Source organism: Trichechus manatus, unplaced genomic scaffold, assembly GCF_000243295.1.
Source record: "Trichechus manatus latirostris isolate Lorelei unplaced genomic scaffold, TriManLat1.0 scaffold00065, whole genome shotgun sequence".
Classification (NCBI taxonomy): domain Eukaryota; kingdom Metazoa; phylum Chordata; class Mammalia; order Sirenia; family Trichechidae; genus Trichechus; species Trichechus manatus.
The window spans coordinates 1403182-1424024 of record NW_004444001.1 but is presented as its reverse complement, the minus strand read 5'-3'; the positions used below and the strand labels follow the sequence as shown (position 1 = coordinate 1424024).

The 20843-nt window shown below is 47.9% G+C and overlaps 1 protein-coding gene across 1 annotated transcript in view; it reads right to left on the bottom strand.

Annotated features, from left to right (window-relative positions):
• Positions 1-20843, bottom strand: part of RAB44 (RAB44, member RAS oncogene family) — a 34810-nt gene that overhangs the window by 5972 nt on the left and 7995 nt on the right. The window contains exons 3-10 of the mRNA XM_023734143.1: positions 13235-13346; positions 11112-11286; positions 9544-9690; positions 8721-8811; positions 8197-8292; positions 6930-7120; positions 4903-6368; positions 600-681 (exon numbers count right to left, since the gene is read on the bottom strand). Of these exons, the coding sequence (XP_023589911.1) occupies positions 600-681; positions 4903-6368; positions 6930-7120; positions 8197-8292; positions 8721-8811; positions 9544-9690; positions 11112-11286; positions 13235-13346 (2360 nt within the window). The remainder of the gene's footprint in view (positions 1-599; positions 682-4902; positions 6369-6929; positions 7121-8196; positions 8293-8720; positions 8812-9543; positions 9691-11111; positions 11287-13234; positions 13347-20843) is intronic.

Genomic DNA, 20843 nt, shown 5'->3' with positions numbered 1-20843 from the left:
GTCTTGGAGATATATCCCTGTTGGCACATAAAAAGAGTCCCCAGTCTTTTTTTGGGGCTTCATCATGTTCCATTGTATGGATAGACCTTCATTTATTTTGCTGGTCCCCTGCTGATGGACATTTCGGTTGTTCCCAATGTTTCATAATATGCATGATATTGCTATGAATGGTCTTGGTCCCTGTGTTATTATCGTCACGTATAAGTGTATCTGTAGGATGGATTTCTAGAAGTAGAACTGTTAGGTCAAAGAATATGTGCCTTTTAATTTCGATCAGCACCGCTTAGCTGGAAAGTGGAAGACCAGTGTTTTCAGGACAGGCAACTGGGACAGCCCTAACCTGTGCACTGCCAGGCTGGGGAGGGGGGTCTGTGCCTGCTGCCCTGTCCCCCACTTGGGCTTGACTCATCTCTCCTTCCCTGACATCCTTCCCTGACATCTTGAGCCCTTAGGGGGCTGACGCCTCATTGGCACTTGGTAGCCTCCTGCTCATGTTGAACTCCTCGAAGTCGGGATTGCCCTCGGCCCCTCGGCGCCCCCAGGCTCATCCCTGGTCCCTGACACCACTGATGGTGGAGCCTGTCCACAGTGCCCATTACCTCTCCTGGCCAGCTGTGTCCCAGAGCTGCAGCGCAAAGTGCTTGTTGTCCACCAGCAGGCTTTTGACCCGAAAATCCACTCCTAGGACACACAGAGAAGGGGTAAGGCGCACTTTCAAGTAACCATCCAGGATTTTCAGTCAAAACCAAACCAGTTATGTCGAGTTGACTCTGACTCATGGCAACCTCATGCGTGTCAGAGTAGAACTATGCACCATAAGGTTTTCAATGGCCGATCTTCTGAAAGTAGACTGCCAGCCCTTTCTTACCAGGAGCCTCTGGGTGGACTCAAACCTGCAGCCTTTTGGTTAGCAGCTGAGTGCATTAACCATTTGCACCACCCAGGACATCTCTAGCGAAAACATGGCTAGATATATGCCCATCCCCAACACCAGCCACAGTGCAGTAGAGCCTTCAGCTGGTGGGCTTCCTCTCCCCTCTCCAAGTCCCATCCATACTCCAAGACCCACTTCCTCCGAGAAGGCTTCCCTGACCACCAAGCCCACAGGGTTCACTGCCTGCCCTGCTGCACTCCCACACCCTGACAGTCGGTACCAACATCAGTACAAGGCACTTTGTGTTATATTTATCTCTATGAACATAACTGTCTTCCCAACTGCACGGCAAAATTTATTCCTCAGGCCAGCGGGAAAACTAGTCTCATTATTTTATTTTTATAATACTCCTTGTTTTATTTCCTAATTGCCGTATACATCTTCTCCCTTCAACTAGACAGTAGTGTAGACAGGAGCGCCGAAGGAGCACTGGCTTCAGGGAGGACTCCTCCTGCTGTAAGTCGTCCACCTTCTGCTCTGTATAGGCTGTGTGACCTCGGGCAAGTCAGTTCACCTCTCTGAGCCTCCATTTCCTCATCTGTAAGGTGGTAATTTAAAAAGATCTGCACTGCAGAGTAATTGGGAGAATTCAGTGAGAGACTTACATCAAAGGTTCAACCTGGTTTCCAATGGGTACTTGAGAGGTGGTACTTTTTATTATTTTAAATAATTTTATTATTAAAATGACAATTAAAAAATTTATCAATTATCAAAAAACTTTATCAATCACCAAAAAATTTATCAATTAAAACTGATAAATAATTAAAATTTTATTATTAAAAATTGGTAATTATTATTATTAATTCTCATTTCCCTGAACCCTAGTCCCCCAAATTTCATAGCCCCATCCTTTCCTGTGCTCATGCTTCCAGACCTTTTCTGTCCTGGGAAATACATAGGTAATAGTGAAATCCCAGGCAGGTTTGGAATTTTCGAGAACAGTGAGGAAACCTGGCTAGGGTTGAGGGAGTGATGGGGAAGGGCTGCTCTGTTCCCATTCCCCATTACCTTTCCAAAGGAGCCCGGAGGAGGCTGAAGAGCGCACACAGGCCGCAGGCCAGCTCAGGAAAGATGCCTCCTCATATTGGCAATGGCAGACTCCATAGCGACCCCCAGCAGCACCTCCTGCTGCCCCCTGGTGGTGGCTGAGACCATAGGCCCTCCCCCCTCCATGCTCTCCAAGGAGGCTGGGAAAAGTGGCAGCTCCTTAGCAAAATGATGAAGCAGAGGAAGTCTGTCTTTAGCATCTGCTTCTCTTTGATGCCCTCTTTCCTGAAGGTCTTAGGAGGCCTAGGGTCTCTTGAGGTTATCTAATCCAATCCCCTTGCAATGATATCTAGCCTCTGCCCAAATACCCAAAGTGATAGACAGCTCACTGTCTCTATTGAATAACACTAACAATTCCTCCTTGGATTCAATAACTCTCTCACCATCCCTACTTTTCCACCTCTCTGCTCATCCCCTTCTTCAATTCACCCATGTGTCCCCACACTCCCCCAAATCATGTTACAAAAACCACATAAACTGTTAGGGGTATAACGTTTTCTGGGTGGTGCAAGCAGTTTGCCATTGGCTGCTAACCTCAAGGTTGGCAGTTTGGATCCACCAAGTGGTGCCATGGAAGAAAGGCCTGGTGATCTACTTCCATAAAGATTACAGCCCAAAAAACCCTATGAAGCAGTTCTACTCTAACACATGGAGTCGCCATGAGTCAGGGCCGACTTGATGGCAACAGGTTTGGTTTTTGGTTTTTGCCCATCCCCTTCTTTAATCCACCCATATGTCCTTGCACCTTCCTTAAAAACAAGTTACAACTTAACCATATAATCTGTTAGGGATATGATGTTCTCTCCTTCTCAGGGACTCTACTATTTTAAAAAAACAGCCCCAGAGACAGGGCTATGCTAAAACTTCCGGTGTGTGGGCATGAGCTTTGAAGGGTGGCCCTGGGTATGAGCTCCAGCTGTGGGGCCCGGCCAGGGCAAGAAACGTAACCAGGTCTTCAAATCAATTTCCTTATATGTAAAATGGTAGATATGGAAAAATCTCACAAAAATGCACATTTGGATGTAACTCAATCGGCTCTGGTCTTCCAGCTGGCCCTGTTCTCAAATGCAGGCAGGATATGATTCTTATCTTCTGAGCAAAGTGGGAATGGATGGAGAGCGGGTGACAGGGTGGGGAGATATTCACAACTGGTGAAGCCAGAATAGTCCCCAGTGGTGCCAAACCATAGCTGGGATTAGGACAGATTTGTATTCTGTACCTGGATCTCAGGTTCTCCCAGCTGGACAGCAGTGCATGCAACCTTGCCCTGTTTTTTTGTTTTTTGTTTTTTTTCAATTAGACAATTTTTTTTCCCTTGATTAAATGTTGTAGAGCTGTCTTACCACATAATAACGGGACAGCTCAATTATAAGGAGGGTTGTTGTAAGAAATAAGACATGTAGATAAGACGCCTGGTACATTGTAGGCGTTCAGTAAACAGTAGCTAAAAAAAAAAAAACCATTGCTGTCAAGTTGATTCCAACTCATAGCGACCCTATAGGACGGAGTAGAACTGCTCCATAGGGTTTCCAAAGAGCAGCTGGTGGATTCGAACTGCTGACCTTTTGGTTAGCAGCCGAGCTCTCAACCACTGCCTTACCAGGGCTCCAAAATAGTAGCTAAGATGATTGATAATGGTGGCCCTGCAGATACTGTGACTCTGCTCACCATCAGGCCAGGCCTAGTAAGGGCTCCCCCTCCCTGAGGCGCTGCATTTTTAACACTCACCCCAGATGAGGATTCTTAGAGCACAGTTTGAGAACCTGTGCTGGGTCCCTCTTGTGCAAGGGCTGTCATCTACCCACTGGCCTGGCACTGGTCCCCAGTCAGCACGTGCCCTGGCTGACACAAAGACGTGGACCCCTCCATCTTTGGCCCTCAATGGGCTCCCCCTTCATTCCCACCAGCTGACTTTTCTGTAGCTCTATACAATGTGGCCATTGAGAAAACACACCAGTTCCACTGAGTTAATTCCCACTCAAGGCGACCCCATGTATGTCAGAGTGGAACTGTCCTCCATAGGGTGTTCAATGGCTGATTTTTCAGAAATAGATCACCAGGACTTTCTTCCAAGGTGCATCTGGGTGGACTTGAACCGCCAACCTTTCATTAGCAGCCAAGCACGTTAACTGTGTGCACCATCCAGGGAGTGGCCATAGATCCTGATATTTTTAGGGAGGGGAGGCTTCATGCTTTCAGACATTTCATTTGCAGGAGTCACTGAATTAGACATTATCAAACATTTGCTTATAATAATAATAATAACTAATATTTACTGAGCTCTTACTAGGTGCTAGACATTATTCTAAGTGCCTGCTATGTTTTAACTAATCCTGACTCTAGAATTTTAGGCAGTCAGCACTATTGCTGCCCCCATTATTCAGATGAGGATTTAGAGCTCAGAGAGATTAAATAATTTGCCCAAGGTGATACTGCTAGTAAGTGGCAGAGCTGGGATTTGAACTCAGGCACCTGGGTTCCTCACTTTCCAAATGCATTCTGTGTAAAATATTCAACTTGCCCAAGGTGACTTCCTGCCAGAGCATGGTGACTGGCCTGGAGCCAGACATGAGCAAATTCAGCCACTATGGGCCCTGCAGCAGCCTGCCCATGGGCCACGAGTGTGGAGACTTGCTTGCTTTCACCATCAACCAGCGCTGGCCCCTAAATTGCAGGGTGCTTTGTTGATGTGGCACATTATAAGTTAATCAGATCAGTGTAGAAAAAGCAAATTCCCTGTAATTAGAGAGGATTAGTAAAATAGTAAGATCATGCCCATATAAAATAATGTCTAATGTGGTGCCAGGGCAAAATCTGCAGCATCCCCAGAGATGGCTTGCTTTCAGCCTGCTCTGGCTCATTGGCCTGGGCCCCTGGGTCTCCCCTGCCTCCCTGCCACCCTCCCCAGGCTGGGCCCTTACCCACGGTAGCTGTCAGCGCAGTGGCGAAGGAGTTTTGGTGCAGCAGGTACAGGAAGGAGGTTTTACCCACATTCGAGTCCCCCAGGAAGATGACATGGAAGATGTAATCAGGGTCAGCCGGAGGCTCGTTGGCCGGGAGGTCCCCTGGGAATGGGGACCGCCCAGCCTCCCGAGAGTCTGTTCCTGGGTCTTCAGGCCTGCTCTCTGCCCTTGGCTCCCTGGATTGAGGGGCGCCTTGCTCTCCTTCAGCTTGAGCAGCTGTGGGTGGGGGCCTGGATTGGGCTTCCAGCTCAGCTGTGATAGGGAGGGTTTGTGTGGGCTCCTGGGGCCCTGCTCCATCATCAGGCTGAGCCCCCATGGGGAAAGGGCTGCCTAGAGCTGATGGTTTCCCAGGAGCAGTGGCCTCTGCTTCAGCCTGAGGCTGGGGTAGGCCGTGTGGGGGAGTAGCAGGCAGAACATCTTGCAGGGAGTGTTCTGAATGCTCAGCTTCCAGGCCCTGAGCCTCAACTGACTGCTCTGAACCCATGTCCTGCCCGCCTTGGTCCTCTTGTTTTCCTTCCTCAGCCCAGGACTCCTCTTCCAGATTCTGGTGGTGGAGGGTGGGCGGCCCACCTGGCCTGAGGATCTGGATGTGAGCCCCTCTTAGTCTCCCAGGGTGGCCCCCCTGCTCATCTGGGCCCGGCTTGCCTGGCTCCAGCCCCTCTGTGGAAGCCACAGTCTCCAGACCCTGGGAGGGCTCAGCTGGACCCAGTGTCAGGGTCCCAGCCCCTGGGGACCCCAACCCTGGCTCAGAGCCTGTGGTGTGTGGGTCTTGACGGAGGGCCTCTCTCTGCCTGAGCGGTTTGACTGGGGCAGGTCCAGGCCCAGGGCCTTTGTCATCTGGGTCTATGGCCTGGAACAATTTACTGGACCCAGCTGGGGCCTGGGGAGCAGGAGGTTCCACCTGAGGAGGGGACCTATCTTCCAAAGGAGCGAGCACTTCGAGTGCGGCTGCCACCAGGCCCCCTGACTGCCCATCTGGGACCCCCAGAAGATCCCAGCGGAAGTGGGCCTCAGGGTGAGGCCTTGGCTCGTCCTTAGCTTCCAGGCCAGGAGGCTCCACAGGCTGCTCTGAACTGATGTCCTGCCTATCTGGGTCCCCTCCTGTCCCTTTCTTGGCCCTGGAAGTCACCCCAGGCGGACTCCTTGGAGCCCCATCTGGCTCCGAAGATGGCTCCTGATCAAACGGCAGAGGGTGTGACTCTGAAATGGAGATCTGCCTGATCACACGGGGGGTCTGGGGGACTGACGGGCCTCTCGGAGTAGGGGGCGGGCTCCAGGAGAACTGCAGGGGTCTGAGTGGGGGGCTGCTAAAGCTCAGGAGCTGGTCCCAGCTGTCACTGTCCCCGAATAGTCTGGGCAGGGATGTTTCCTCAGGGGCGATGGCCTGGGGAGCTGGGGCCTTCTCTTCCACTGCTCTGGGGGCACTAGAAAGGATGAGGAGAGCAGAAGGTTAGGGGAGGGGCAGGCAGGGGGTGGTGTCACACTAACCCTACCGCATCTCGCATCTCTCACCATCCTTTGCACGCCCACGCCTGGTCCTCCCTCCCAAGGTTTGCTCAGGCAGTCCTTCTCACCTGGCACACCCTCCCTCTCATCCAATCCTACTCATGCTTCAAGGACCACATGAAGCCTCACCGCCTCCAGGAAGCCTTCCCTGACCATTCTGGCCCATCCCCCTTCTTCAAGCTATAAAAAGTAGAGCAAGTGCCTGCCAGGGAAGCAGCACACCATGAGGCCCTGTGTGTATATCCCAATCACGTGGGCTTGGGCATGTGACTTATGCCTCTCTGTGCCTCACTTTCCTCATCTGTGAAATGGGCATGATAATCCCAGCCCAACAGGGTTGTTGAGAGAATTAAAGGCTGGAGACTGTGTGTGTGTGCACTAGGTGCTGACCAGGGCCTTGGAGAACTCAGAGCCTTCCTCCCCTCTTCCCGGAAGTCCCTGACCACTACCCCGGCAGCCCAGGCCTGGCAGTCACTTGCCTTGGTTCCTCGTCCTCCACCTGCCATGACACTCGGCCCTTGGCAGCTTCCAGGTGATCCCTGGTCACCTGCAGCTGTTCCCGCACCTCCTCCAGCCGCCCAGCCAGGTCTTGCTCAGCCTCCCGAAGCTGCTGGTTCTCTGAGTTGGCCTCCTGGTGGGTGCTACTGAGATGATGGAGCTGGGCCTCCAGCTGTGGGGAGTGGAGGGTGAGGAGGAGAGAAGCCCAGTTGTCCTCCAGTCAAGGAAAAGCCTTCCAAGGCCACTCTGGGGCCTAGACCCCTCCCCCTCCCCCCGCCACTTAAAGGCTCCTGGAGACCTAGCTTAAAACATAGGTTTAGGGTGGTGGGTGGTTACCCCTGCTGGCCTAATTAGCCCCATTACCTCCCACCCAGGAGAGACATGTTAATTGTTGGGGTAGGGAGGAGAGAGGAAATGCACAGGGAGTACAAAGTGCCAGCACCACGCCCTCCTCTGCTCATGGCCCTCCAGGGCTGCTCATCAGCCAGCCTCCATGGGATCCACACAGGGCTCCTGACCCAACAGCAAACCACGACACTCCCAGATGGAGTTCTGACCCCCATTTCTCTTAGGAGGAAACTGAGGCTCAGAGGTTAAGAACCTGTCAAGGTCACTTAGCTGACAATGGAGACGAGAGTTGAATGTCACCCTGTCACCAAGCCTATGCAATATCAAGACCTCATGCTTGTCCATTGCTCACCTATCTCAAAGTACTTTCCCATGTATTACCTCATTTGACATAACAAGCCCGCGAGATGCAGTAGATACGATTATCCCCATTTTACAGATGGAGAAACTGAGGCTGGGACAAGCAAAGTGATTTCCTCAGGTTTGCGTGGCTCTTAAGTGGAGCAGCAGGGATTTGTACTCACGTCCCATTGCTCCCACAGCACTACCTAGCCTCATCTAAGAAAAGGGCCCAAGACATCTTTTTACCACGGAGCTATACTTATATGGAGCCCTGGCGACACAGTGGTTAAGAGCTTGGCTGCTAACCAAAAAAAAAGGTTGACAGTTTGAATCCACCAGCCACTCCTTGGAAACCCTATGGGGCAGTTCTACTCTAGCTTACAGGGTGGCTATGATTCAGAATTGACTCAACGGCAACAAGTTGGGTTTTATACTCATATGGGAGCCCAACCAGCCTAAAGAGGCCTCCAGATCAGAGAGCATTTATGGCAAGTCCAAAGATGGCTGTCAGAGTTTGTGACTCAGAAATCGAGCTTCCAGGGAAGCCCTCTGGCTCACCTCCCTCTGGCCCTTAGCCAGCTGCTGCACCTCATGCTCCTTGGCCTCCAGGACCTCTTGCATCTGCGAGCTGAGGGCCAGGTCCCGGGAGTCGCTCTGGGGAGCAGAGAGGACTCAGCCCCTGCACTGCAGGCTCCATGACCCAGCCGGCTGGGCTGGTCCTCTCCACACCCACACTTCTACCCAGGCCTGGGGCACAGGGCCCAACAGGGAGAGTTCTCAGGGTGACTCCCTGGCTCAAGCCTAGATTGTGGAGACCAGAAGACTGAGGCCCAGAGAGGTAAGGACTGGCTGCAGGGTGCACAGTGAACCCCCACAGAGATGGGAAGAGGCCCAGGCTCAGCACTTGCCACCCCATCTCTCTGGGGAACACACACTGGTTAGGGCTGTGAGAGGGCCCACTCCCAGCAGCCTCCTGCTGCCCCCACTGGCCAGTCACAGCCCCCATGACTTAGCCAGCGGAGAAGTCCTGGGCAGGGCGTGAGGGGCAGGGGGCAAAGGGCAGCCGCTGGAAGGGAGCCCACCTCAGCCTGCAGCTGCTGCTTCTCCCGGCGAATCTGCTGTTCCATCTCCTCGTAGAGCTCCTGGACCTCGTGGTGGTGTTCAGAGTCACGCCTGGAAGGGGTCAAAGGTGGTGGAGTGGGGGTCGGGGGCAGGCAGCCTATACGCCCCTCTGCGGCCCTGCTGCTGGCAGGGATGGTCTGGACCTGGGTTTGGAGTCCACTCTGCTTCTCACCTCTCCCTGGCAGAGGTCACTGACCCTGTCACCCTGAGAAGAGTCATCCCGTCCCATATGACTTTGATATTGGTTACCCTGTTCCCATCATACTGACTCCTGTAACCATCACCAAGATATTGGTCCCCCTGGCCCGGTCACATAGTCCTCATTGCCCCATCACTCTGTCCCACCTCCCTCTGTCACCATCCTCCTGCTCCCATAACTCATAGCCCCAGGCAGGGCTGCACCCTTGCCAACTCCAGGTGTCACCACCAAACACCAAACCCATTGCCATCGAGTCGATTCTGACTCATAGTGACCCTATACAACAGAGTAGAACTGCCCCTAGAGTTTCCAGGTAGGGTCTGGTGGATTCAAACTGCTGACCTTTTGATTAGCAGCCATAGCTCTTAACCACTATGCACGAGGGTCACCGCACATATGGCAGTTGTGTGACTGGCCCCCTGCACGACCTCTTCCTCCAGCTCAGCTCTGCCCCATCCAGCCCCCGGGCCCTGCTGTGCTGGAGGAATTCCACTTGGATTCAGCTAAAATGTAAAGAGCACCTATTAGGTGCCAGACACCGGGTGAGGGCACTTTCTGCGCATGCTCTCACCCCGCACACTTACTTCCTCAGGGTCAGCTCCAGAGCCTCCTTGTCAGCCCGCACCTCTTGCAGACGACTGGTCATCTTGGCCAGAAAGCCCTCCAGGTTGCCCGCCAGGTGGGGCTCCTCCTGCCTCAGCTTCCTCCACAGCTGCCAGATTTCCGCTTGCCTGGGGTAGAGGGTAGCCAGAGGTTAGGTAAGAGGTGGGACCGGAAGGAGGGGGAACCCACTCCTTGGTCATAATTGCAGTGCTCCAAGAGACTTGGGCACCTGGGCTCCGAAAACCTACTGACACCCTGCAAGGTGAAACTCAAATGTTGCCTCCTCCAGGACTCTTTCCCAGATGTGTCCTCTCCCACCTCGAACCCAGCACTTTGTTTCTGTATGATTTAGTGATTAAATGTGGGATGGGGAGCCTTGGGGGTTTCCATTGGCCTTCTCCCTTCTCACGCATTCTGTAGCTGTGTGGCCTTCGGCAGGTCCAATGCCCTCTCTGGGCTTATTTGTCAAATGGGGAGGATGACACCTAACTGGCAAGATGGATGGAGAATGACAGACACGCCCAATGAAAGCACCAGCGTGGGGCCTGGCACCCGGCTGGTACTCGATAAATGTCGCTTTCACATGGATTTAATTAAGTCATGAAGACAGATGCCAGAGGGCTGACCCAGGCCATGCTGCCAAGTGGATAAATGGCTCCCGCCCCACGTGCCCTGCCAGCCTACACCCTAAGCCCCGCCCAGCCTGCCCCAACACATCTTGTCCCAGGGAGCCCAATGGGGTGAGTGAGCCTGGGCAAATGGGCACGGGCAAGTCCTTCACTGGCTCTAAGGGATGCCAGTGGGGTCTGGGGTGTGTGGGAGGGGCATTTTCAGGCAGTCCCCCTTTTCTGAACCTGAGGGAATCCCATAAGCCTGAGACAATTTGGAGGAAATGCCTTCCTGTCTCCAAACCTCCCCAACCCTGGGCATCGCCATGCCTGAAATCACCCCGTTGGAGAACCCCCTCTTTGGGTTAAGAAAGGCACCTTCAGGGAGCCTCCTGTTTTTCAGAATGGAAGTCCCCTTGGGAGACTGATACCCCAACTCACTCATCCTGCTGGGGAGTGATTCTATGGGACAGGACAAGAGAGGGAGAGTGTGGGAGTGGGGGGAACTTCTCGTGACACATGGTTTCATTTGATCTTGCCAGTACCAGTTGCCCATGAGTCACCTCTGACTCATGGCAACCCTATGCGTGACAGACTAGAAATGTGCTCCATAGGGTTTCCAATGGCTGATTTTTAAGAAGTAGATCACCAGGCCTTTCTTCTGAGGCACCTCTGAGTGGACTCAAACCACCAATCTTTTGGTTACCAGCAGAACACATTAACTGTTTGCTCCACCCAGAGACTCCCATTTAATCCCACAACAGCTCTTATGCTCATTCTGCAGCCGGGAAAGGAACGAGGGTAGAGAGGCCAGGCCGTTTGCCTAGGTGGCACAGCCAGCAAGTAGCCACCCCAGGATTTGCACCTTGTTCTATCCGAGGCCTCCCATCTTGCCACTCTGCCTGGGCAAGCCCCCACCCTACACACACTGCTGGCCTTACTCGGGAAGTAAGTGGTTGGCCCCCAGCTTCTCCATTAAGGCAAGGAACGCCTCCTTCTCCTCGGTGTTGGCCTCCTCCATTGCTGGGAAGCTGGCAGCTGCAGATACCCGCTTGGAGGTCAGTGGCCTCCTTCTGCGGAGCCTGTGGGTGCTCGGGCTGGAGCCAAAGATGCTCTCTGTGGGCAGAGGGGGACAGAGGAAAGCATCCCATACCTTCCACCCTGACCTGCTCTGCTCCAGCCCTTGCGGAAAGTAATCATACCTGTGTCGTCACATTTATACAGGGTCGCATTCATTCATTCTTCATATCAACCTCGGAAGTCTACTCAAGATAGACATCACGCCCACTTTACAGATGAGAATCTGAGGCTCAGAGAGGCCAGGAAGCTTGCCAGAAGTCACACAGTGGCTCCATGGTGGCCTTCATCCACTCACTCAAGGAATATTTATTGAGCATCTACTATGTGCTGGACACATAGTAGTAGTTCTAGGTGCTAGGGACAAAATTGGCCCAAATCCCTGCCCTGGTGGAGCTGACATTCTAGTGAGGGTTGAGGATCAGGATCCTTTTTTAAAAAAGAGGTAACTTTGCCAAGTGAGCTAAAGGAATAAATAAGCTAATGGCCATCGAGACACTGGGAGAGGGGCCTACTTTAGAAGGGGTGGTCAGGAGGTGTCCCTGAGGATGTTACATTGGAACTGAGGTAAGAGTAACAAGAAGGAACAAGCCATGTGGATATTGAGGGAAGCGCATTCCAGGCAGAGAGAACAATACATGCAACGGCCCTGAGGTGAGAGCCAGGCTGGCACGAGAGAGGGGCCGAGTGACCCTGAGTGAGACCAAGAGGTTGGCAAGGTCCAGTCCATGCAGGCCCTGTTGGCCCCAGAAAGTGGTTTGGATTTTGTTCCCTGGGCAATGGAGAGTCCCTGGCATGTTGGTATGATTGGATTCGGATGTGAAGATGGTCCCTTGGGGTTGTATGAAAAACAGATGTTTCCTGTCCCCTCAGTCCCAATCCCTTCTCCCCACCTGCACTCCTCCTGGGGTGTCCCCAGTCTGTAAATGCAGATCTCTGGCCTCCCTGTCTGCTGGCCCCCAAGCTTTTGAAGACTCAGCAGACCTGAGGACTCTGAGTGGCTTTGTGGGCATTGAAGGCTGAGTTGTGCTTTGCAGGCCCTCTACTGAGAACACCACAGCTCTCATTCCCTGGACTGAAGTCCTTCCCCCAGCAAGAGAATCAGTGCATGTATTGTGCCCTCTTGGCCTTGGTCTCTCTAGGTCTTGTTGGGCCTGTCTTGAGAGGTGGGTGCTGGGGTGGCCCTGCCCAGTGGAGTTCGGGGCCTGGGAAGCCCCCAAAACCAGTACCAGTTGCCATGGAGTTGATTCCGACTAATGGCGGCCCCATGTATGTCAAAGTAGAACTGTGCTCTGTCGGGTTTTCAATGGCTGATTTTTCAGAATTAGATCACCAGGTCTTTCTTCTGAACACTTCTAGGTGAACTTGAACCTCCAACCTTTTGGTTAGCAGGAGAAGCCATTAGCTGTTTGTGCCACCCAAGGGACTCACCATGAGTCCAAATGACTTGAGGGCACCTGATTTTGGGAGAAGTCCCTACCTTCTAAATATCACACCCCTGCTGTTCCCTGGGGCTGGAATTCACTTAAGCAAAGTCAGGATATGACCCTTCTCAGGCAGAAACAAGGGCAATGTTTAACCTTTCACCCTAGAGAAGTCTTTTGTTGGGGAGAAAACAGGAGAGGTGTCAAAAAACAAGCCTGGAGACCTCTCTGGAGGAGAAGGGATGCTCAGGGGAGCCCCCCAGCCAATGAACAACCCTGGCTGGTAGGAACAGAAGTAAGCATATCTGCTGGGTGGGGAGTCTCAAGGCCCAGCTCTGCCTGTAACTGCCTTCCCAGCCCAGGCTCAGTTTCGTCATCTCCGCAATAATCCTTATTCTCATCAATGCCCTGAACTGCTCTCGGGGGTGTGGTAAAGATCCCTGGCTGTTTAAGGAATTACGGTTGCCTTTCCTGCCAGCCCAGCCAAGACCCAGGGTGGGTACATTTCGTGGGACGCCTAGCTATGCAGGAAGTCCCCAGAGGCCTTCCCAGGACAGACATACTGAGCCCAGAGCTGAATTCTTCAAGGGAGAGGTGTCCCTTCCGCTCCACATCAACCCAGTCGAAGATCATCTCCGGCTCCTGTTCGCTGCCCAGGAAGCTGAACTTTGCCGCCTGGAAGAAACGGTGAGTTGAGGGGACAGCTCTGGGTCACACTCAAAAAGGGGAGGTGTTTATCTTCAACCACCCCCTCCTCCCTTCTCCCCAAGTATGGAGTCTTCTGCCTAACCTAAGCCGGGGTCTACCCTTGAAGCTCCCGAGCCCCATCCAAGACAGCCCTCTCAACAGTGCCCTGAACTGGCCTCAAACCTTTCCCTTCACCCATCCAACATCAAAACGTATCTGTCTGCATCCCCTCCATTTAGGCCGCTGCTGAAGTACAGCAGCTAATACCCCCCAGAAAGCGTTCGTCAGTGTTCATAAGTTATCTGATACTTGAAAATAAGGCAAAAAGGTAGACAGTAGATCCTTTCAACATTACACAGGGACAAAGGCCACCCAAACATTTTCTAGACTATGCAAATATACTTAGTTCATCTCATTATTTACTACTGATTAAAGGTCCAGACTAAATGAAGTCCCATGTTAACATGTAGATTTTTGTCCAGGAGGGATGCAAATATTTTTTGTCTGATGGAACACATAACTCAAAAGATTTAGGTCCTGTTGGACATTAACCAGCTTTGTAAATTCTAACTCAGCAATTGGATTTTAACATTTCTTTGTTAAATTACCTATAGACACCTTAACTTTTATAATTCTCTCTGAACCACAATATCCCTCATTAATTAATGAGTTAAATAAAATCTTCAGTATGTGTTCATTTTATATTTGTCTAAGAGTCATGATTTTACCTTTTTGAAAACTATCCTTTAACGGTTTTGGAGGTTCCGTCGAGATGCCCCAGTGGACTCATGACAAAGCCAAGAAAACTATTGCAGGAGAGTGTAACTGCTGAGCTCTTTAAACCTCATACCAAAATGAAACCCTGCTGCCGTAGAGTTCATTCAGACTCATGGTGACCCTGTGTGTTACAGAGTAGAGCTGCTCCATCGGGTTTTCTTGGCTGTAATCTTTACAGAAGCAGATCGTCAGGCCTTTCTTCTGTGGCACTGCTGGGTGGGTTCAAACCACCAACCTTTAGGTTAATAGCCGAGAGCAAACCATTTGTGCCACCCAGGGATCTTCTTTAAGCACAGGCACTTCTTTTCTGGACTATTGGAGAGAATCCCAAGTATTACAGAACTTCAGCTTTGCTGGCTCTCTCTTTATCTAGGGTTTTTGTTTGTTTGATTCTTTTTATCGATTTTGTGTTTTTGTGTCTGGTTCACACTTGACCGAAAAGTTATTCCCCACTGGTGGCAGCGATGATAGGAAATTCAATTTTATGGTCTGACCATTGGTGACCTTTGTGGGAAGGAGACAGAGAACTAGTGCTTGTTGGTTGAGAGATGACAGACAATCTGGTTGGCTAATCTTATTTGTTTGTGCATTTGTGACTTCAAATCAGTTAAGAATTTCAGACCCACAGGGAAAGAGAACAGGAGCCCTGGTATCGCAGTGGTAAGCACTCGGCTGCTAACCAAAAGCTCAGCAGTTTGAACTACTGCTTCCAAAAATATTTATAGCTTTGGAAACCCTATGGGGCAGTTCTACTCTGTCCTGTAGGGCTGCTTTGAGTGGGAATTGACTTGACAGCAATGGGTTTGGTTTGGGTTTGGGAAGGAGAAGAGCTCTTTGAGATCTGGACTACTGAGTTTTTGTGTTTCTGTGTTTACTTTTGACTGGTAGCTGAAGTTGTAGAAATGAAGCCATATGTTCTCTATGTGTCTGTAATTCAGAAAGGCCTTTAACTTTTGTGAATATGAAATGGTGTTCTACATTCCATTGAATCCGTTGCCGTCAAGTTCATTCTGACTCATAGCGACCCTACAGGACAGAGTAGAACTGCCCCAAAGGGTTCCCAAGGAGCAGCTGGTGGATTTGTACTGCTAACCTTTTGGTTAGCAGCCGAGCTCTTAACCACTGTGCCACTAGGGCTCCTTTGGTTATTATAACTTACTGTGTCTCTTAAAGCAAGACTGTGTTGACTGGGTTACGGAGACAAATACGTGCTTATAGAAATCCAGTGTTTCCTAAAATCACAGTAAATAAAGAAACTGAACTTCTAATACTTTAAGTGTGCTAGGCATTTAAGAAAAATCCTTTTTACAGAAATTGCTAGTTCAGAAACCTTTTAAGGATCCAGATTCACATAACTAAGGTGAATCTTTGGACAAATTAAACTGGTTTAATAATTGTGGTTTACAAAAAAAAACTATGTTATATCTATATTAAATATAATGCAAGTATACATCTATTTTTTAATAAGATCTTGATGTATTTTTTGTAAAGAAACTAGTCAATCTGAATTTCCTACACTTCTGCTTTTGGTTTGCTGACCAATAAGCCAACAATATTCTTACATAATGTTTAAGATTATAAAATGTCCATTTGTGTTCAAGTAAATTGAGTCATTATTCTGACAAACACATTTTATATCAGCAGTAATTGTATTTTATTGTGTGCCACCTTAAATACAATTTTCAAAATCCTTTCAAAACCAAAACCCACTGCCGTCAAGTGGATTCTGACTCATAGCGACCCTATAGGACAGAGTAGAACTGCCCCATAGTGTTTCCAAGGCTGTAAATCTAAACAGAAGCAGACTGCCACATCTTTCTCCCACAGAGCAGCCATGATTGGAACCAATGACCTTTCAGTTAGCAGCTGAGCGCTTAACCACTGCACCACCAGGGCTCCTTCAAGATCTTTAGGTAACTTAAAAAAACTTAATTCGTTGTTGTTGTTAGTTGCCCGTGAGTCGGCTCTGACTCATGGTGACCCCATATGTGCAGAGTAGAACTGCACTCCACAGTGTTTTCAAAGCTGTGATCTTTTTGAAGCAGATTACCAGGCCTTTCTTCCAAGGCACCTCTGGATGGAGTTTGAACCACCAAGCTTTGTTTAATCACCTGTGCCACCCAAGGACTCCTAAACTAATATTAAATCAAGTTAATTAATAAATAATTTTTGGCTACCTGGATAATTTCTAAGAAAAAATTAATACTGAAACATTGAATGCTAAGCATAATTTTAGGTTTAGCTCCTTTTGCTTCTTACTTTTCTATGTTAGAGAGTAACTCTATCTTTGGGTTGTATTAATGAATGTGTTCATTTCTACCACTTTCAAAAGTTGTACAAGGGACATGGGTGGCTATTGAAAGTTGTATTGTGTGTATTTGTGAGCTTTGTGAGTCTGTTAAAATGCTAGTATAGACAGTCCTCAATTATTTACCCACCAGTTCTTTCTGTGAAATAATTTTTGTTGTTGTTGGGTGCCGTCGAGTCAATTCCAACTCACAGCGACCCTATGTGACAGAGTAGAACTGCCTCGTAGGGTTTTCCAGGCTGTAATCCTTACAGAAACAGACTGCCAGGTCTTTCTCCTGCAGAGCCACTGGGTGAGTTCCAACTGCCAACCTTGCAGTTAACAGCCAAGTGCTTAACCGTTGTGCCACCAGGGCTCCTGTTCTGTGAAGTAGAGATTAGTTATTCTGGCTGAATGATGTAATCACTGTGGGTACTTGAGCCTGTACCAGGAGCAATGGTGTCTGTAAGGAAATGAGATGAGTTTTTTGCTTTTCAAGGAGAAAGGCAAGTGATTTTTGCCTTAAAGTCTCTGGTTGTTCCAAAATATGAAAGGGGATAAAAGGCTAAACCTGAATGGATATAAAAAGTTGTAGAGGATTTGCAGAAAGGAAATTTTATTTGCCTTGATTTATAATACCTGAGTCTGAAAAACACGCATGAAATGTGTTAACATTTTACCAGATTTGATTCGATTTTGAGGGGTTTAGTCCTAATTTTTTTTTTAAGTGTGAAACTTTTACTGCCACATGTTATATTAATGCAAAACTATAATTTGGATTTATCTCTATTAAAATGATAAATTGGTCTTAGAACTCTTCCCAAGGAGTAAAAAGAGGTTACTATTTATCTTCTATGTAAGCTGTCTGGATTGCAGAGATTCTATGTCTCACCAGAATAATTTTCTCTGCTTTATGTTGACTTTATCACATCCTTAATTTTTATCTTAAGTGAAAAGCAAAGGCACCTCCCTTATGAAAGAGTTAAGTAAGTATCCTTGACATTTCATTGTAAAAATCTTTATAACTATAAAATGTTTATTTTAAAATATTTAATTTCATCGTCACTTCGGTTAGATAACCAAGCACTATTTCTCAGGCTCCCATGATCCTATCTTAATTTTACACCCAAATCTTCTCTGACAGCTCTTTTGATTTTGCCTTCCCACAATTAGATCTTTTTTTTAAATAATATTTTATTGTGTTTTTGTTTTACTTTTTGTTTCCTAACTGTGCCTCTAAACCCTAACCCCTTGCCGTAGAGTCAATTACAACTCCTAGCAACCCTAAGGACAGAGTAGAACTGCCCCATAGAGTTTCCAAGGCTGTAATCTTTATGAAAGCTGACTGCCACATCTTTCTCCCGAGGAGTGGCTGGTGGGTTTGAACTGCCGACCTTTCAGTTAGAAGCCTAAGATCAGATCTTTAATTAAAAAATAATAATAAAATAAAAATTCCAGGATATCTGTCTCTGTATTTATTAAATAGCTTACTATTATTATAAGAATTGTCCAATGAGTGGAGATGCTCAGCCTTTCCGAGGCTATTTATCTAGGTAAATTGCTATTAACATAAATATTTCAGCAATTGCATGCTTTATGGGAAGGCCCTGGAGATTTCTCAATGCCTTTACTATCCATAGTATGTTCTTATCTTCAGGGGAAACACTGATCAAATGCAAATGAAATAGTTATGTACCGTATCCCAATAGAGAATTTTTCTCTCCTCCATTCTGATATTATTCACTACTGTAATAAATAGCCACAGCCTTTCAGCCTCATTATTAAACAGGTTTGTGCTTCCCTATACTCATCTGAAAGGAGCCCTGGTGGCACAATGGTTAAGTGCTCAGTGCCTAAAGGTTGGCGGTTCGAACTCACCCATCAGCTCTGCAGAAGAAGGATCTGGCGATCTGCTTCTGTAATGATCACAGCCTAGGAGACCCTATGGGGCAGTTCTGCTCTGTCACATGGGGTCACTATGAGTTGGACTCGACGGCACCCGACAGCAACATGCTCTCTTATAAGCTGCAGGTCAGAGTTTGTGTCTTCAACAAAAAAGGACAAACTCAAATCCTGGCGAGAAAGGACTGTCCCCTGTTAAGGTCAAGTCAATTCCAGCTCATAGTGACCCTATAGGACAGACTAGAACTGCCCCACAGAGTTTCCAAGGAGCACCTGGTGGATTCAAACTGCTGACCTTTTGGTTAGCAGCCATAGCTTTTAACTGCTATGCCGCCAGGGTTTCCAGGACTGTCCCAGGTTCCCTGAATTATTGATGCTTCACTTGGGTACAGACGTCTAAGCTGACATAGCTTAGATGCCTCCAGACTGAGTTAGTGGACGGAGTCAGGATTTCCAGGAGTCTTTGAGTCCAAGAGCAGACAGCTTGCCCAAGATCCAGTGGAACAAGAACTAATTACATGGGACTGAATGAACAGCTGAGGGAACTCTAATTGTGGTTATTTGTTTGGAATGTGGTCGGTATTATTTTTACTGTCCTATTTTTATGGATCTATGAGGAAGTCCTTTCTCTGTCTTCCTGAGCTGTCCCTAACCCTCAGCTTATGCTTTTGCTTAAAGTGGCTTATACTTTTGTAAACTGAAATTAAACATTTTAAATGGTATTGGAATCTCACTGACCCCCCCTCACACTTCAGAAACTAATACTTTTACAAGTCTCCTTATTTTCCATGGCAATAAATTATCTGCACAGATTCAATATGAACCTGTCCACCTTTTTACTGGGATATAACTGGATAAATCAATTGTGCCACTAAGGCCCTACTTGGAGTCTCATGTTGGAAAATGATTCTCATTTAATCAAGCGTGCCGAGCCCACTATAAGGGAACACGTGGAGCCAATGCCTGCAAGTCCTCCTAGGAAGCTAGCCTAGAACAAGGTGATAAGTTTACTTCCTAGCAGGAGAGAGACATTAGAAAAATTGGGGATTTTAAGAAGAGAGGAAGTCACTCGAATTTATCGATATTGCAGGGGAAATCTGGTGGAGAGAGCATCTTGGGCTTGGTATCCAACCCTTAGGATAAAAGTAGGATGACCGACTTGTCCCAGTTTGCCCAGAACTTTCCTGGCATTAGCACTAAAAGTCCTACATTCCATAAACTCCTTCAGTCCTGGGCAAACAGGGATGGCTGTTCACTCTAGATAGAAGAGCAAATAACAGAGGTTTTAAAAGTCCAACCTAATTTTGTGCTTCAAAGGCCATTATCAAGAAAGTAAAAAGACAATCTACAGAATGGGAGAAAATATTTGCAAATCATATATCTGATAAGGGTTTAATTTCCAGAAAATATAAAGAACTCCTACAAATCCACGACAAAAAAGACAAACAACCTAATTTTAAAATGGGCAAAGGACTTGAATAGACATTTCTCCAAACAAGATATACGAGTGGTCGATAAGCACATGAAAAGATGCTCAACATCATTAGCCATTAAGGAAACACAAATTAAAACTACAATGAGATGCCACTTCATACCTATGAGGATAGCTGTAAAAAAATAGAAAATAGTAAGTGTTGGCAAGGAGAAACTGGGACCTTTGTCCATTGCGGGTGGGAATGTAAAATGGCGCAACCACTGTGGAAAACTGTTTGGGGATTCCTCAAAATGTTAAACATAAAATTACCACGTGATCCAGCAATTCCACTCCTAAGTATATACCCCAAAAAAAATGGAAAATAAGGACTAAAACAGATACGTGTACATCAATATTCATACCAGCATTAGTCACAAAACCAAAAGGTGGAAACAACCCAAGTGTCCATCAACAGATGAATGGGTAAACAAAATGTGGTATATCCATATAATGGAATATTATTTAACCATTAAAAAAAGAATGAAGTTTTGATACATGCTACAACATAGATGAACCTGGAAAACATTATGCTAAGTGAAAGAAGCCAGATACAAAAGTACAAATATTTTATGATTCCACTTATATAAAATATCTAGAATAGGCAAATTGATAGAGACAGAAAATAGATTAGAAGTTACCAGAGCTGGGGGAGTGAGGGAGATGGGCAGTTACTGCTTACATGGATGTAGAGTTTCTGTTTGGGGTGATGATAAAGTTTCGGAAATAGTGGTGATGGCCATGCAGCATTGCGATTGTAATTAATGCTACTGAATCCTACACTTAAAAACAGTTAAAATGGCAATTTTACTTTAGACATATATTACCAAAATTTTTTAAGATGATGTTAAAAGACAAACTGCAACCTAAAATTCCACATGAAAACTGCTGGATAGGAGCTGAAATGACTCACCATTGTAGAAGTCTAGATTTGCCGAGCAAACTCAAGGAGGCCCATAGGTTTAATTTATAGCCTTACTGCGCGTATAGAAGTAACCAAGCCAAACCAAATGAGACGAGCCTTTTTTTTAAAATCAAGAATAAATTT